At 40.5% G+C, this 13,841-nt stretch overlaps 1 protein-coding gene across 1 annotated transcript in view; it reads right to left on the bottom strand.

Moving 5' to 3' along the window:
- Nucleotides 1-532: 532 nt before the first annotated feature.
- The window catches only part of akap9 (A kinase (PRKA) anchor protein 9), a 92,494-nt gene continuing 79,185 nt past the window's right edge, over nucleotides 533-13,841 (bottom strand). Inside the window, exons 12-15 of the mRNA XM_048607914.1 lie at nucleotides 13,606-13,703; nucleotides 5,706-5,817; nucleotides 5,312-5,543; nucleotides 533-643 (exon numbers count right to left, since the gene is read on the bottom strand). Of these exons, the coding sequence (XP_048463871.1) occupies nucleotides 547-643; nucleotides 5,312-5,543; nucleotides 5,706-5,817; nucleotides 13,606-13,703 (539 nt within the window). The 3' untranslated portion in view covers nucleotides 533-546. The remainder of the gene's footprint in view (nucleotides 644-5,311; nucleotides 5,544-5,705; nucleotides 5,818-13,605; nucleotides 13,704-13,841) is intronic.

The following is a 13,841-nucleotide window of genomic DNA, read 5'->3' as shown; positions in this document are numbered from 1 at the left end:
TAAGAATAAAGGATAAATGATATAACTGAAAGAGAATAGTTTAAGAATAAAAGATATAACCGAAAGACAGTCCTGAGCTGCTGAACAATGACACCTGCATCGCCACCCCTCCTCCACCACCTTGCTGATGCCTGCGCTGGACCCATCAACGTAGAAGTCACCACTCTTTAGGAGCCGCCTCTTCACCACTGGGACCGCCTCATGGATGTCGGATACCTTGTTGAACCCACACTCCCCCTGCAACCAGGAATCTCAGGCTCCGCTGCCGCCTTGATAATGCCAGGTTCCTGGCTTCAGGCATACTATGCTGCTGTTGCTACAGTCGCCACCTCACCAGAGCCAGGAGTCCCTGCTCTGGGCATACTGCAACTAGGAGTCCAGGGCTCCGCTGCCAGGCCAGCGTGCTGTCATGTCAAGAGTTCCACTCTGCGATGTCGCCTTTTCGGTGTTGCCAACTTGACAATTCTGCTGCCGCCGCCTCCAATCGTTGGAGGAGGTTGGCAGCCACTGTCAATCCTGAACGCTGGAAGGACATGCCTGCTGCTACTAATTCTGCCACCACCACCTCCAGTCACTGTGAGAAGCTGCCATGCTGCATACGGCCCACTCTAACTGGCACATCGATTCCACCACTAACCCTCCACTAAAGGTTCCAAAGAAAAGAAAAACGAAAGACAAAAATGGAAGAAAAAGAGAAGTAATAAAAATAGACAAAAAAACAAAAGGCAACATATAGGAGCGGATGAGCCCCGGGTAAGAGCCCACATGCAGCAACTACTTCACCATCTTGAATTTTCTTCCACTTGGAGTTCAAGATGGAGAAGTACTTATTTAACAGCAGAGGCTAGTGAAGCAGGTGCCAACAGCAGGAGGTTTTCTTGTGCACAGTTGACCACAAGGCCTCCTTGCAGCCGAAGTCAATGTTGAGGACTCTTCCAAATATGTATTAATATACAGCCATCTCCACTGAGTTTGCCCTGTTGGTAGACCAGAACGTGCCCAGGGACAGTGATGGCACTGTCTGAGACACTAAGTGCTCAGAGGGTATGATTTATTCACCTGATACTTGATCATAAGACCAAAGAAACAAGACCAGGAGTAGGCAGTTCAGTCCCTCAAGCCTCCTCTGCTATTCAGCAGAATCATAGCTGATCTGACTTTCCTCACATCCACTTTCCTGCCCTGTCCCCATAAATCTTGCTTCCCTTAGTGAGTAAGTATCTATCTACCTCAGCCTTAAATACACACAAGGATTCTGCTGCCACAGCACTCTGTGGAAAGGAGTTATGGGGATACAAAGGGATTCTACAAATACATTAAGGACAAAAGGGTAACTAGGGAGAAGATAGGGCCCCTTAAAGATCAACAAGGCCACCTAGGTGTGGCACTACAGGAGATGGGGGAAAATACTAAATGAATATTTTGTATCAGTGTTTACTATGGAGAAGGATATGGAAGCCAGAGAACTTGGGAAAATAAATAGTGAAATATTGAAAAATGTCCATATTACATGGTGGTGGTGCTGGCCGTCTTAAGACGCGTGAAGGTGGATAAATTCCCGGGACCTGATCAGGTGTACCCTAGAACTTTGTGGGAAGCTAGGGAAGCGATTACTGGGACCCTTGCTAAGATATCTGTGTCATCGATAGCCACAGGCAAGGTGCTGGAAGACTGGAGGTTTGCTAAAGTGGCGCCACTATTTAAGAAAGGTGGTGAGGAAAAGCCAGGGAACTATAGACCGGTGAGCCTGACATTGGTGGTGGGAAAGTTGTTGGAGGGAATCCTGAGGGACAAGATTTACATGTATTTGGCAAGACAAGGACGATTAGGGATAGTCAGCATGGCTTTTAGCATGGGAAAGCACGTCACACTAACTTAATTGAGTTTTTTCAAGAAGTAATGAAGAGGAATGACGAAGACAGAGTGGCAGATGTGATCCATATGGACTTCAGTAACGCGTTCTACAAGGTTTTGCATGGTAGACTGGTTGGCAAGGTTCGATCACATGGAATACAGTGAGAGCTAGCTATTTGGATACAGAACTGGCTTGAAGGTAGGAGACAGAGAGAGGTGATGGAAGGTTGCTTTTCACACTAGAGGCCTATGACCAGCAGTGTGCCACAAGGATCAGTGCTGGGTCCACTGCTTTTTGTCACTTATATAAATGATTTGGATGTGAACATAGGAGGCACTGTTACTAAGTTTGCAGATGACTTCAAAATTGGTGGTGTAGTGGACAGCTAAGAAGGTTACTTCAGAGTACAACAGGACCCTGATCAGATGGGCCAATGGGCCAAGGAGTGGTAGATGGAGTTTAATTTAGATAAATGTGAGGTGCTGCACTTTGGAAAGGCAAATCAGGCCCGGACTTATACATTTAATGGTAAGGTCCTGGGGACTGTTGCTGAACAAAGAGAACTTGGAGTGCAGGTTCATAGTTTCTTGAAAGTAGAGTCACAGGTAGACAGGATAGTGAGGGCAGCGTTTGGTATGCTTGCCTTTACTGGTCAGTGCATTAAGTATAGGAGTTGGGAGGTCATGTTGCGGCTGTACAGGACATTGGTTAGGCCACTTTTGAAGTACTGCATTAAATTCTGGTCTCCCTGCTTTAGGAAGGATGTTGTGAAACTTGAAAAGGTTCGGAAAAGATTTACAAGGATGTTGCCAAGGTTGGAGAGTTTGAGCTATGGGGAGAAGCTGAACAGGCTGAATGGTGACCTTATAGAAATTTATAAAATCATCAGGGGCATAGATAGGGTGAACAGACAAAGTCTTTTCCCCAGGGTATTGGAATCCACAACTAGAGGGCATTGGTTTAAGGTGAGAGGCGAAAGATTTAAAAGGGACCTAAGGGTGACGTTTTCACGCAGATGGTGGTGCGTGCATGGAATGAGCTGCCAGTGGTGGAGGCTGGTACAATTACAACATTTGAAAGGGCATCTGGATGGGTACATGAATAGGAAGGGTTTAGAGGGATATGGACCAAATGCTGGCAAATGGGACTAGATTAATTTAGGATATCTGGTTGGCACGGACGTGTTGGACCGAAGGGTTTGTTTCCATGCTGTACAACTCTAGAAACTGAGTTCCAAAGACTTGCAACCCTCAGAGAAGAAATTCCTCCTCATTTCCGTCTTAAATTGGAGCCCTTTATTCTGTGACTATGCCCTCTGGTCCTATACTTGACCACTAGGGGAAACATCTTCTCAAGCCCCTTAAGAATTCTACATGTTTCAACGATATTACCTCTCATTCTTCTAAACTCCAGTGAGTAGAGTCCAACCTATTTAGCCTTTACTCATAAGACAATCCCCCCAAGCCAGGGATTATCCAAGTGACCCCTCACTGAACTGCTTCCAATGAAATAAAACATTTTCTTAACTAAGGGAACCAAAACTGTTCATACTACTCCAGATGCGGTCTCACCAGCACCTTGTCCAGTTACAGTAAGACTTCCCTACTTTTATACTCCAACACCCTTGAAATAAGGGCCAACATTCCATTATCCTTCCCAATTACCTGCTGTACCAATGTGCTTGCTTTCTGTGTTTTACTAGAGTGCTCTGATTTTGGCACCAGCCCCATATGTTTATAAAGAGGGTTTTGCACTGTGGACAGGGGGTTCCTTTGGTCAATGTCAAGTGGTCGATTTGGCTGTTTTTTTTGCTTTCCTTTCTTTTGGCTTTGTTACAGTTTGATATAACCAAGTCAGAGGTCAGTAGATAGCATTAGATAGTATTTCAGAACCAACCCACATATAGTCCAGCCTTTTGTTTTCACTCATGGGATATGAGTGTCCCTGGCAGGTCAGCATTTATTACCCATTCCTGGTTATCCTTGAGAGGATGGTAACGAGTTTCCTTCTTGAATCACTGCAGTCCATGTGCTGTAAGTTGACCAACCCACAGTATCATTAGGGAGGGAATTCCAGGATTTTCACCTGATGACAGTCAAGGAATAGTGATATATTTCCAAGTCAGAATGTTGAGTGGCTTGGAGGGGAACTTTCAGGTGGTGATCCATGTATCTGCTGTCCTTGTCCTTCTAGATGGAATTAGAAGTAGGATTGGAAGGTGCTGTCCGAGGATTTTTGGTGAATTTCCAGAGTGCATCTTGTAGATGATTCACACTTCTGTGACTGAACGTCAGTGGAAGAGGGAGTTGATGCTTGTGGATGTGCTGCCAATCAAGCAGGCTACGCTGTCCTGGATGGTGCCAAGCTTCTTGACTGCTCTTGGAGCTGCACTCATCAATCAAGTGGAAAGTATTCCATCACACTCTAACTTGTCCCTTTTAGATGGTGGGCAGGCTTAGGGGAGTCAGGAGGTGGGTTATTTGCCACAGTATTCCTAGCTCTGACCTGATCTAGTAGCATTGTATTTATACGGCAAGTCTAGTTGAGTTTCTGCCAATGGTAACACCCACAATGTTGATAGTGGGAACTCAGTGATGGTAACACCACTGAATAACAAAGGATAGTGGTTAGATTGTGTCTTATTGGAGACAGTCACTACCTGGCATTTGTATGGCACAAATATTACGTGCCTTAATCAGCCCCAAGCCTGGATATTGTCCAGATTTTACTGCCTTTGAACATGGACTGCTTCAGTATCCGAGGAGTCGTGTATGCTGCTGACAATTGTGGAATCATCGGCAAACATCTCCACCTCTGACCTTATGATTGAGGCATGATCATTGATCAAGCAGCTGAAGGTAGGACACTACTCTGAGGAACTCCTACAGAGATGTCCTGGAGCTGAGATGACTAACGTCTAACAACCACAACCATCTTCCTATGCACCAGATATGACTCCAACCAGCAGAGACTTTGACCTAATAATTTCAGTTTTGCTAGGGCTCCTCGATGTCAAATGCTGTCACTCTCACCTCACCTCTTCCTTCAATTAATGATGCAAGCTTTTAATTTACTTCACTCCAGTACACTTTGCAATTTTACATTTACAAATTGCAGCTTTCACTACAAGTACATTCAGTTGCTAAATAAGTACTTTTGCCCAGGTTTGAACCAAGACTGTAATGAGGTCAGGAGATGAGTGGCCGTGGCAGAACCCAACTGGGTGTTAGTGAACAAGGGTAGGTAAGGACGGTAGACTTTCCTTCAATAAAGGACATCAGTGAATTTAAATTCCACCAGTTTCCATGGTGGAATTTGAACCAATGTCCCCAGTACATTAGATCAGTGACGTTGCCACAATGCTAACATTGATTTTTATTGATCCTTGAACATACTTCCCTAAATGTTTCAAGGTATAGTATTCTAATACAAACTGTGAATAAAATTGGTTCATACCTGCATTGAGAAAGTAAGCTAGTTAAGTTCTGTAGTTTTTCCTGTAGAGAGAAAATCTCTGCTATATATTTCTTCTCCATTTCCTTGCATTGTTGCTCATGAGAAGTCCTCAGATCATTTATTTCTTCTACACGTTGGTTCTCTAACTCAGCCTTCTGTTGGCAAAATTCCAGCTTTAGCTTTTCAATATCTTCAAGCTGAGCTGATTGGACCTGTGACTGCTCCTTAAGATCTAAACAACAGATAGGTAAGAAAAGTGGTTTATTGCATTCCTTCAATTAATGATGCAAGCTTTTAATTTACTTCACTCCAGTACACTTTGCAATTTTACATTTACAAATTGCAGTTTTCACTACAAGTACATTCAGTTGCTAAATAAAGTTACATAGCATACCATTAAGGTCTTGAGAACTAGCACATGGACTTTCTATTTGCATTCGTAAACTAGCATTTTCTTCTTGACTTTGAAATTGCAAATTTACGTAAGTAGTCTGGAAGTCTTCAATCTGCAATTACAAAAAGTGAAACAAGGTTTTCCATTTATTGCACATATACTGACATCATAACTTTAAAATAATTAATTTTAGTTTCTTGATGATTAAATTCTCTCAAAATCTTTCCATACTTAATACACTATTATAATTTAGATGGCACTTTTGACAACCTCAAGTCATCCGAAAATGCCTCTAACATAAGGCCAGATGCAGGAATGCTTGCACTGTGTTCAGCAACTCTTCTGATACCTAAGTAAGCTGTAACTGGTACAGCATAACCTCAACAACATTCAAATTTGAGCTGGTGAATAACTTTCATGCCGTGCAAACGCTAGGCAACGCCCATCTGTGACCAGCATAAATCTAAACATGCTCATTGAGGGTCAAGGGAATGACTATCAATGAATTCTCTCCTGATATATAAATGCAACGGCTAAAAGAACAAGTCATGGCCTGAGAAATTCAACACACTTCCTGACTTCCCAAAACTTGTTTACAGGATGCAAGGAAAAGTCTCTACTTGCCTGAATGAGTAGAACTTCAACAATGTTTAAGAGGATACAATTAAACAGTTTCCCTATTGATCGACATCCCATTTACCAATTTAAATGTTTATTCCCTCCACCATCAGTGCAGAGTGGCATCAGTGTGCATCATCCACAAGATACAATGCAACAAAACAAGGCTCTTTTCACAGCAACCTCAAAACCTGCAACCTCTATCACCTAGAAGAACAAGGGCAGCAGATGGACAGAAGCTCAACAACTTACAAGTTCCATAAGTCACACATCATACCGACATGAATCCATATTGCTGTTCACTTCTTAAAAGCAGTGGGTGAACCTACACCACCATGAGCTTCACTGGTGGTTCACCATTCCCACCTTAAGTGCAATTAAAAATGGCCAATAAATGATGCTCTCACCAGCAATTTTCCCATCCAATGATTGAGTTTAAAAAAAGGAACCAGATATAGGCATGAATTTCATGACCAAACCAATTAGACAACACTTAATATCTACCTAAGAAAAAGCTGCCAACTTACAAAGCTCCACATTTACAATACTAGTTTCTCCATCTCAGGAAGCTGTTTATAAGTAATTATGATTGAGGGTGCCATTATCTAGATAATCAGTTACACTTCAATCAACACAACTTAACATTTTCAATGGTTTAGCAATGACAATAGATTTTTTTTCAATCAACCTGTTCAGAGTTGCTATTACACACTTCTGTAGCAGATGTAACTTGAACCCAGGCTGCAAAAACTTGAAGCTGACCTCAAATTACTGATTTGTTATTGATCTCATCTGCAATTTGTGGAAGAGCAAGCCATCAGTGACAGCAATTTTCAGGTTACTACTTTATATCGCAATGCAGCATGCCATATTTTGTTAACCATTTTACACAGTAAAGACTGAGTGATGACAGTTTCCATCATTATGATAGTAAATTTCAAGTCACGTTTTGTCAAAGTTTCTCATCTTGCACTATTTAGGACAATTTACATGAAATACCAAAAAGGAAAACCACATGTATGCTGTCTGGCAGGGGGAGATGTTGGCATGAGAACTTTAGATTGGTACAGTCACTATCATGAAGAATTGGTAGAGTCATTATCATGAAGAATACACCAGTTAAAGACAGCTTGGCAGTTGGCTGCCAAGTTTTGTTTAAATTTAAATATGGCAAGTTAATTCTGATTGGTCAGGGCACTGCTCCAAGAAATGAATAGAAAATGGTTGTCACTTATTTTATTGTGTTGAAACAGGCACAGTGTATATACACTGTGTTTGTCTGCAAAGAACAGGACTCTGTGTATTAATATATGTAAATTTCGACACATTCAAATGTGTCATAATGTCAGCCAAACGAACAAACCTAAATTGCCAACGCTGGATTACGTGCAAATGTTCTCCAATTGCAGAAACATATCCAATGTTGGACACTGTTGAGTGTTTTGCAAATGCAAGGTAGTGGGATACAATTTGTGCTTGTTGTAAACAGCTTAAGGAGTATAATGTTTGATACCATCTGGTAGTCTTTGGGTTGAACAGCCTAGATATCTAATAAAAACCAAAAAAAACTGCAGATGCTGTAAATCAGGAACAAAAACTGAAGTTGTAGGAAAAGTTCCGAGGAAGGGTCATCGGACCAGAAACATTAAACTCTGATTTTTCTTCATGGATGCTGCCAGACCGGCTGAGCTTTTCCAGCAACTTCTGTTTTTGTGGCCGAGACATCTAGCCAGACTGAAACTCAAATGCCACATTACTCACTTGTGTGATAGGCAGACTGTTTTACTGGCTAGACAGCAGCATCCTCTTAATGGCATTCGCTACTCCTGTTGTTACTGCAAATTAGCAGTGTATGACCATTAGGTTCACTTATTGTTCAAGCTTTTAAAATGCCTTGCTCTTGCAGGGTAATCTGAGGTACTTGTAGGACAAAAGCAACCAATCTTGCGCCTGTTCATAACCTAGATTAACGTACAGAGATAAATGATCTACTTAGGATAGCAAGGATGGCTTGCAAGTACCCTATTTTGGCATCAAGCCTGCATAATGAACAAGTGTCTTGGGGCCTTATTACAAGCTTGTCAATAAAACCACTTCCAAGGTGCATGGAATTATAGGATCAACAGCTGAAGTCAGCTGTCTTACACTGCTATAAGGCAGTAGCAACACGAATGGTACTAGAACGGAGTGCACGCATTTCTTGTTAAGAAAGTCTAACTCAGTAATTTGTACATACTTAATTTAGATTAATTTAGTGTGTAGTTGGCATTAAAAAGAAAACTACAGTTTTAATTCTGTAGTAGCTGGCCTTAAGCAAGACTTTTTAAAACAAAAAGTTGCACTGAAAGAGTAGCTTAACTAAGAACAAGCTGAAATTGTTTCCTTATTAAGTGACTGAGCTCCATGCTATAAGAAGCCATTCAAATGAGGAGAGGGAATAAGAATTTACGAGTGGTAGGGGACAATACAATTAGAGAGCTAGGTACTCTTCTCTGCAGCTGTGAGCAGGAGACCCAAAGGCTGTGGTTGCCATGATGATTCCGACTACATTGACAGCACTAGAAAAAAAGTTCTATTGAAAGATTTTGAACAATTAGGAGCAGTTAGATCCTCCAAGGTTAATATCAGGTCTACTACCTGAGTCACAGGCAAACTGGCCAAGGACAAACAAAGTAGAGGAATTCAATGCATGGCTCAAAGACTAGTGTGGGAGAAATGGGTTTTAATTCATGGGGCATTGACATTAGTACTAGGGTAAAATGTAACTATTCAGTTGAACACGTTTCACATGAAATGAATTGGGAACAGTGTCCTGGCAAGTCAAGTAACTAGGCTGTGGAGCAGGCTTTAAATTAATTGAGTGGAGGAAGGGCTCTGGAGAGGGTTTATGAAGCAAAAAGATATCACAGCCTTATATAGGTCATTATACTCAAAAAGGGACAAGTTTAGGAAAGTGTACAAACATTTAAAAAAAACAGTGAATGGGGTCAAACGGGGTAAAAGATGTTAAAAAGGCAAACTAATGACTATTAAAACGCACTTAGTACTCAAAATAAATTAATTAATAACACAAATAGAGATTAACGAGTGTAATCTTAAGGCCATTGCACAGATATGATTGCAAGGAGATCAAAGCTGGGGTCTATGACTTCAACAGGACGGGCAAAAAGGAAAGGGCAGTGGGATAGTTTTGTTAATAAGGGATAGAATAAATATGATAGCTGGAAATTATCTTTGATTGCAAGATACAGAATTCATTGAGATGAATCTAAGAAATAAACAGGGGAAGATGACACTGGTGGGAATAATCTATAGGCACCTTAAGAGTGGCTATACAATAGGACAAAGATTAAATCAGGAAATAACAAGGGCATGTAAAAAGTGTGGTAGATTAATCATGGGAGACTTTAATTTTTGTGTTGTTTGGGAGTAGTCAGGTTGGCAGAGGTAGCCATGAGGATGAATTCTTCGTGTTTTCAGGACAATTTCCAAGAACAATATATTGAGTATGCAACGAAGGATCAGGCTATTTTGGATCAGATAATACATAATGAGGCAGTGTTAATAAACTGCATCAGAGTAAAAAGTACCCCAGGGAAAAAAGAACCCATAACATGGCAAGATTTAGCATACTGTTTGAGAGTTTAAAAGAAACATCTGTCCTACATTTGAGGGTAATTACAATGGAATGAGTGTGGAGGTGGCTTGAGAAAAAATAGTTGATTACCAGCGGCAGATATTTAAGAAAATGGTTCATCGTATAGCAAACATATATCCCTGTTTGGAAGGATTCTAGGAAGGGGACAGACTGACTGTGGTTAATCAAGTAAGTTAAGGATAGTTTGAAATAGAAAGAAAACAAACATACATAATAGCGAAGATTAGTGGGAAACTACAACATGGGAAAAGTTTTAAAAGACAACAAAAGCTGACAAAAAAAGGTAGCAAATAAACTGAGGGTAAACTAGTAAGTAATATAAAAACAGGCTTCTTTGAATATAGAAGAGACAAAGAACTAGATAAATAATAACGAGGAACCAGGAAATGGCACAGGAGTTGATTATATATGATACATCAGTCTTTACATTGGATGACAAAAAAGCATTTCAAAAATTCTAAACAATTGGAGGCAGCGGGATGGGGAAGAGAAAAAGAGAAAGAGAGAGAGCGTATAAGTAGACATAACTAACACTAGAGAAAAATACTAGGCAAACTAATGAGGATAAAAGCTAATACATGCTTTGGACCTGATGTGATGCATTCTAGGAAACTAAAGGAAATGACTATTGAAATCTTCCAAGAATCTTCTGATTTTGGCAAAGTCCCAGAGGACTGGAAAATTGCTAACACAATGCCCTTATTCAATAAGGGTGGACATAAAAAGAATAGCTACCTACAGGCCAGATAGCTTTACATCTGGAAGATATCGGAGTCTTCTGAAATACATAATATAATCAAGCAGAGTCAGTATGGCCTTGTAAAGAGGAAATCATGCCTGACAATTTAATTACAATTGTTTGAAAAGGTAACAAGCATGATTCATAAAGGGGAACCAGTACATGTAATATATTTGGATGTCCAAAAGTTATTAAGTAAGGTACCATACATAAGGCGACTTAATAAGAGCCCATGGTGTATATTAGCGTGGATGGAGGATAAGCTAACTAATACAAGATGGAAAGTTGAGATAAAGGGGGAACCTGTAACTAGTGGTGTGCCACAGGGATCAGTGTTCTGGCCACAATTATTTACAATATATATTCATGACTTGGATAAGGAAAGTGAATGTACTATAGCCTAATTTCTGGATGACACAAAAATTGGTGGGAAAGCAAGTGGTGAAGATGACACAAGAAGTCTGAAGAGGGCAATAGACAGGTTAAGTAAGCAGGCACAAACTTGGTAGATGGAATATAATGTGGAAATTGTATAATTATGTATTTTGAGAAGATGAAGAGTGGACCTGAATATTGTTTGAATAGAGAAAAATGCTACAGCACAGAGATATTTGGGGATCCTTATTCATGAATCACAATAAGCCTGCATACAAATTCAGTGCGTAATAAGGAAAGTAAATTGAATATTGGCGTTTATTTCAAAATGGAATGGAGCAGTAAAAAATAGAGAAGTCTTGCTGAAAAAAATGCAAGGCACTAACTCGTCAGATCACATCTAGAATATTGTGTTCAGTTTTGGTCCCTTATCTAAGGAAAAATATACTGGCATTGGTAGGCGGTCCAGAGAAAGTTCACTAGATTAATCCTGGATTTGGCGAGATTTTCTTATGAGGAGAGGTTGAGTAGGTTTGGACAAAAACAGAAATTGCTGGAGAAACTCAGCATGTCTGGCAACATCTGTGCAGAGAAAGCAAACATAATGATTTGAGTCCAGTGGTCCTTCTTCAGAACTTCTCCATAGATTCTGCCAGACCTGCACTTAAGACAAGAATGAGGAGCAATTACTTCTGTCAGAGGTAGTGAATCTGTGGAATTCTTTATTGCAGAGGCCTGTCAACACTGCATTGTTAAGAATATTAAAGGCTGAGATAGACAGATATCTAATCAGTAAGGAAGTCAAGGGTGTGGGTAAAAGATAACAATGTTGAGTTGAGGATTAAAAGATCAACCACGATCTCACTGAATGGCAGAGCAAACAAAATGGGCTGAACGGCCTACTTTTACTCCTACAATTTATAGTCTTCTGGAGTGGTGGTCAGATTAACAGGATGCTACCATTAAACCACAGAAATGTATCACACAAATAAGTATTGTCACATATAAATTTCAGTGACAGCAAGATTCTAGGTATGTTGGCCATTTGTCTCAAAGTCAAGTAGATTGAATCAAACAGGATATCCCTTCAGCTGTTCACAGCAAGTAAGGTACTAACCACATCCAACTAACCCACACTTGCAAATTTACAACACAGTATATAGGATTAGATGTAATTGTAAAATTGGAGGGCATTTGCTCGATAATTCCAAGTCTGCAGCCTCGCCCCAGGCACGTGCTTCCATTAGCATGCTGAGTTTTCAAATGCTTGGTTAAAGAGATGTTTTGTTGGTGGTAGGCAAAGGTAAATCGCAAATTGTTGTACGTATAACGTTCGATACTTGCTATCGATAATTCTAAATAAAGAGTCGATAACTCAAAACTTAAGTATTGGCCATGCTAAATCTTCCATAGTGTTTAGTGGTGTGTTATAGGGGGATGGGTCTGGGTGGGACGCTCTGAGAGTCGGTGTGGACTTGTTGGGCTGAAGTGTTTCCACATTGTAGAGATTCTATGAAAAAAAATTATGCTGAAAACCAATTAAGGATTGCCTGTCAGATTTATGGTGTGGTGCACTTCATTTGTCACAGCAATGCATTGACCATTCAGAGTCAATTTACCTTAAAATTTAAATAAAGCTTGATTATTAACTACCAGTCATCATCAGATGATACAGTCTTCATGACAACACCTCCATCACACCAGAGTCTGTCTGCCCATCAATCTGCACTCTTCTTATTCAGTCATTATGTTACTTCACTTTACTTCGATCCTTCTTCCAAACTGCCTTGACAAGTGCAAGGCAAAAGTTTCAACCACAATCTTTTTTTAAGCAATATAACCAAATGATAATTTATTATATGAGTGATGGTCAACGAATAAACAAACATAGTCTAGGATACGAGGAAAACTTTCTTTTTCTTCATGTACCACCATGGGATCATTTCTGTACGTAAAAGATGCACAGGGTCTTGTTGTAATGTCTCATCTGGACAACATCAACTCTAACAATGCATGTTGCACAGCCTAGATCTATGGTGGAGGCAATGGCCTAATGGTATTATCACTGGACTGTTAATCCTGGGAACCAGATAATGTTCTGGGATTTGAATCCCACCATAGCAGATAGTGGAATTTGAAATCAATAAAATTCAAAATTCACTACAATTCATTAATGTCCTTTAGGTAAGGAAACTACCATCCCTACTTGGTCCGGACACATGAATGCAAACCCACAGCAATCTGGTTTGACTCGTAACTGCCCTGTGGGCAATTAGGGAGGACAATAAATGCTGCCTAGCCAGCAGCGCCCTCAACCCATGAAAGAATAAAGGAGATCTTGCACCAAATCTGTGCAGTGGAACTTGAACCCAGAAAGATCTGATTAGGAACCAAAATATATCATCAACAGAAACATGGCCAACAGTAAGATTTTTAATGGAGAAAATCAACTTGCTGTGTTTTTTCAAAATCAACTGCAGCTTTTGGATACACTGAATTACTTTACTTACCTTTTTGAAATCATTAGTTAATTGCGTTTGGAGAACTCTCAGTTGATTGTATTCCTCATGTAGTTTCCTTTGCAGCACCTGTAGATTTTTTTGCAGTGCTAAAAACAACAAAGTTACAGGTCAGAGATAGTAGGAACTGCAGATGCTGGAGAATCTGAGATAACAAGGTGTAGAGCTGGATGAACACAGCAGGCCAAGCAGCATCAGAGAAGCAGGAAAGCTGACGTTTCGGGCCT

The sequence above is a fragment of the Rhincodon typus genome, chromosome 2 (genome assembly GCF_021869965.1).
Source record: "Rhincodon typus isolate 14 chromosome 2, sRhiTyp1.1, whole genome shotgun sequence".
Taxonomy (NCBI): Eukaryota; Metazoa; Chordata; class Chondrichthyes; order Orectolobiformes; family Rhincodontidae; genus Rhincodon; species Rhincodon typus.
This window is presented reverse-complemented; position numbering and strand designations above follow the sequence as displayed.